Below are 4,933 nucleotides of genomic sequence, written 5' to 3'. Positions count from 1 at the left end.
TATATATATATATATATATATATATACACATATGCCCATATACATATATATCTAGTAGTTATATTGATTAAAAATACTAGAGGGTCAGATGATTTTCATTAATGTATTTAAAAAAAAAAAAACATTTAATTTTAATGCAAAATATAACTTAGAATAGTCTTGAAATGTGACCTGAATGTGTTTTCATGAGATTGACTCTATTACTCTCACGTTGTCTCTGTGGATAAGAGCGAGATCACAAACCTGTTCTGATAACAGAGAGGCGGATACGATCTACAATAACAGCAGCGGGACTCCGACTTCAGCTGCTCTGCGGGAAATCAACAGGAGCGTTTAGTTCTAGCCGAGCGACCCACAAACGAATCAAACACGAGAAGAACACAGCACAGAGATCTTCAGCAGTAAATACTCTGTTCCTCTCTAGCAAACCTAATCCAATCCATCTGCTCACCGAAGCGCTCGACGCTCCGTCCTCGTCCCCAAACCCTCTCCTGTCCTCAGAAGTTATAAAGCGCGGCGGCTCGCAGGTCAAAATTGTCAATTTTAGGACAAAAAAAAACAAACAAAAAAAGACCAACCTGCTATAGGCTAATCTTAGAAATAGAGCTGCTAAAAAAAAGGGGTTTTGCAGTGAAAATTTTTTTTAATATATTTTAATACCCAAAAGAACCTTTATGCACTATATAAAAAAAGGTTCCTCAAGAAACCATTGATGCCAATAAAGAACATTATAAGCGTACTGTAATTCTTTACAGATGACTGGCAAAACAAAAGGTGTGTATTATGTGATATTATATAACTAAATATCAATTATATTAATATGAGAATATATTAATTAAAACATAATATTAATAGTATTATAATTTTAATTCAATTATTTTTTATTTACATGTCATCATGAATTATATCTATTGTATTTATGGTAAAAAAAAATTATCAAATTTTTTAAATTAGATAAATATATTTATAATATAAATTATATGAATATAAATATGTAAATGTATATACATGTAAATATTTTCAAAATGACTAACTCTAAGTCAGATGATTTTTATTAATGTATTTTTTAAAAAAGCATAATGTTCTTTCTAAAATATCTGATTGCTATGGCATATTGTATAAATAAATAAATAACATTAAATATACATCAACAATATAAATATAGAATTCTATTATTTATTATATATATAAATATTTCATTAATATTCGATTATATTAATTATATAATACTAGTATTACATTAATTAAAATATTATAATTAATAAAAAAAAAATATGAATTTTTTTTAAATTTACATTTCATAAATTATATCATATATGTTCATATATATTATATTGTAAAACTAATTATCAAAACAAAAGTGTGTCTGGATCAGATTATTTTTGTTAATGTGTTTTTTTTTATCAATGTTCATTAAAAAAAAAACTTCATTATTTTAATTCTAAAATATCTGATTGCTATGGGATATTATAAAAATAAATAATATTAAGTATATCAGCAATATAAATATAAAATATTGTGTATTATATGTAAATATTATATTAATAATATTATAATATGAATTATATTGTATATTGATTAAAATATTAATTAAAATATAATAAATAAAAACATATGTAAAGATTAGAAAATAATATATAACTCAGAGATATCTTTAGTAATTAAATTAAATCAGATAATTATCAAAATATAATTATAATTATTATTGGATGATTTTCACTAATGAATTTAATGTCAAATGCAGATTTTTGCATTGACAAAAACAAAACACACTTCATTCAAAATATAATAAATATAATTTGTAAGTATCTTTAGACTTAATCATATTCCACTGCTACTTTTTCCCACTTTTATGGAATAAACAAGGAAACAAATCTGATCTACTATAATCATATTGGGGTTTGTAAAGAGATGCAATAAAAATAAAAAAAACTTTCAGTGATCGGTTCTTAAAAGAACCATCATGTTTCTTAGTCTGAAAAATATTTTAACCATCTAAAGAACATTTTCCATTATGAAGAACCTGCAAAGATTGCATGGGTTTTGAAGGTGCTTCATCACACCATCAATGCCAAGAAACAACCTTCATTGTAAGTGTAGTGTTCTTCTTTATAAACGACAAAACAAAAGAAAGGTGATCAGTTCTCGCTCCCGTCACGTTTATCAGCGATTAACAGGACAACACTCCGGTATCCTGATACCTCATTAATAATTACAGCACCAGATTAAAAAAACAATTTGTGTGGTGCAAATAAATCTGAGGCCATTTGTTCGGGACTCTCAGAGTGGAAAGGCGTTGGATTTAGTTTTTTCCGTCCTCACTTCGTGTACAGAACGTGAGGAAAGACCTGGACATTCATCAGGATGGACAGATTAAATGAACATCAAGGTGTGGATCATGTATGAGAGGAGGTATATGGGTGTTTATATGGACACTTGGCCTTGCTCCCTTAAAAACACTTTTTGAGATCACTAGTCAGGAGATCTGTCATTCTCAGTAACGTCATTTTCAATAAAAATGTCACATTACATTTACATATTACATTTAATTGCAATGAGATTTTAATTTTTTTGGAATAAAATATAATATAAGGCAAATTTCATACTGAGCATTGCATGCATTTTAAATACACACAATATTTTCTCAATTATTATAATTTGACAAATTACTGCTTGGTTGGAAATGATGCATTGGTATTTTTGGTAAAACTTTACAATAAGGTTCTTTAACATTACTTAACTACATTAATAATGAAAAAAACTTCATGTACTGTGTATATTTATTATGTAATTTACAGACTAAACCATCAGTTCTTCCAGATGCAAATGGATTACAATGTTGTGCTCCACTTATACGGACTATATTGCATTTCTGCAAACACAAACACACTAAAAAACGGCTATTCGCCACAAATATACAGACTAAACCAGCTTTTCTCCAAATGCAAACGGTCTAAACTGTTGTTCTTCAAAACAAATGAACAAAACCAGTTTTTCTCCCAAATGCAAAGACTAGACGGTTGTTGGTGACATTAATACATACTAAACTGCCTTTCTTCCAGATGCATGTGGACTAAACCAACCATTCTCAGATTAAAATAACCCAACTTAAAATGACACTCTCAAACATATACAGAGGTTTTCCCAAATACAACAGATTAAACCAGCGTTTCCCCCAAATATGAACAAAACCAGCTTTTCTCCCAAATGTGAGGACTATATAGACTGTTGTTGGCAACATACAGACTAAACTGCCTTTCTTACAGACACATATGGACTAAACAAGCTGTTCTCCAGTTTAAACACAACTAAACGAATGCCCTAAAATAGAGACTAAACTGTTGTTCTTCCAGAGTCAGACACTTATGAACAAAACCCAACTGACTAATCCAACCGTTCTTAAAGGGGTCATATGATGCGATTTCAAGTTTTCCTTTCTCTTTGGAGTGTTACAATATGACTGGTTTTGGAGTCCAGGGTCACATATAAGCCACTGAACATCTGTTCTCCTGAATATAGCTACATATTACATCCGATATATAGCTACATATTAAATCGCTGTTATTCAGATGTGTATACAAAGCAGCTGTTCTCCACACGTTAACAGACTAAACCCGCTGTTTTCAGAACAAATAAGCGACAGGCTAGATCGCCCTTGACAGCGACTAAGAAAACCACTAAAGAATCTGAAATGTTCACTGAAATGTTGAAGGTTTAATTCAATCATAACATATCTGGTATATAATATATATATAGTTGTCTAGTGAATCTCACCTCTAGAGGTGTGGATGGACAGCGTTTCTCTCCTCGCATTGGCGTCTCCCGCGGCTCGGTTCCGTTCACAGCCCCGTTAAGCTCAAACACACACCGGCTCCGGTCCGCCGCGAGCTGGAGGCACTGAAGGCTGAGAAACACATGCGGAAACCAGCTTTATAAGCGAGGCGCAGGATGCGCAACGAGCTCTGATTGGACAGATCCTGCGCTGACCCCGCCCACAACATCTTGATGGACCGTGTGGCTGCGTGAGAAAGAAATAAAAGCGTGATTACTCAACTATAGGTTGCGGACAAAATAGTCTCCAGAAGTGAGCTAAATGTGACACAACTTCCCTTTTTGACTGAAAATGTCTCCAGAAATTAAATCTGACAAACCAACGCCTCCTTAAAGGGAAATGGACGGATAGACAGATAGACAGATAGATAGATAGATAGATAGAGCACCGTGTATAAAGTTATTGTCTCTCAAAAGAAAGAGTCGACTCTGAATCATTGAAACGAGTCGTTTTTAAAACGAATCCCAAGCCGTTTCATGTTGATGTCAACATGAAACATTAGCATATTGCCCGCCCACTTGTTGGTCTTTTCGCGTTGGTCTGAATGAAAATGCAAATTCATTCTTTGCCACTAGGTGTCGCTTTTGGAGCAGTAAAATAGCGGTTTCCCCGGTAACGCTGTACACAAAGCAGCACTGCGCTCACAAACGCTGCTTTATCAGGCATTACAGGCGAGATGACATGAAAATGAGACCAATCTGACCAATCACTGCAGATAAGCGTCAGGCAAAGGAGGGGTTTGGAAAAATGAATCGTTGAGCGAATCGTTTGGGAGTAGATGAGCAAGTAAGGTATAAATAAATGCATATTATAAGACAATGAAAGTGTTTTTTGACCTTGCATGCATGTCAACCTGTTGTTGGGGACTCCCAAAACCAAAATATGAACCTTTCATTACCCATAACAGGGGCACTTTAAAACAACTAAATATATAAATATAATTAAATATAAATATTCTATATAATCCCATATAGCAATATTTTCAGATTTTTTTCAAATATGTATTTTACATTGATTAAATATCAATTTGCTAAAATGTTTCAAAATATATTTATGTAAATATATTTTATAATTATGTTTTTTATATATAAAAAAAATATT

At 31.9% G+C, this 4,933-nt stretch overlaps 2 protein-coding genes across 4 annotated transcripts in view; both read right to left on the bottom strand.

Annotated features, from left to right (window-relative positions):
• Window positions 1-3,900, bottom strand: part of LOC107729600 (protein FAM131A-like) — a 27,912-nt gene extending 24,012 nt beyond the window's left edge. The window contains exons 1-2 of one of the 3 annotated variants that reach the window (XM_016540182.1): window positions 3,775-3,798; window positions 244-310 (exon numbers count right to left, since the gene is read on the bottom strand). Coding sequence is in view for 1 of the 3 variants with exons in the window: in XM_016540180.1 (XP_016395666.1) it covers window positions 3,775-3,813 (39 nt within the window). In the remaining 2 variants the exon portion in view is untranslated. Of the gene's footprint in view, window positions 1-243; window positions 311-3,774 lie in introns of all 3 variants that reach the window. The other 2 variants (XM_016540180.1, XM_016540181.1) reach the window with 2 other exon arrangements.
• LOC107729587 (eukaryotic translation initiation factor 4 gamma 1-like) overlaps window positions 3,840-4,933 on the bottom strand; it is a 49,221-nt gene continuing 48,127 nt past the window's right edge. Inside the window, exon 27 of the mRNA XM_016540168.1 lies at window positions 3,840-4,018. Within this exon, the coding sequence (XP_016395654.1) occupies window positions 3,840-4,018 (179 nt within the window). The remainder of the gene's footprint in view (window positions 4,019-4,933) is intronic.

Source organism: Sinocyclocheilus rhinocerous, unplaced genomic scaffold, assembly GCF_001515625.1.
Source record: "Sinocyclocheilus rhinocerous isolate Xijiao unplaced genomic scaffold, SAMN03320098_v1.1 scaffold1719, whole genome shotgun sequence".
Classification (NCBI taxonomy): Eukaryota; Metazoa; Chordata; class Actinopteri; order Cypriniformes; family Cyprinidae; genus Sinocyclocheilus; species Sinocyclocheilus rhinocerous.
Note: the sequence above shows the minus strand (reverse complement) of the source record. Positions and strands in the feature narration are given on the sequence as shown.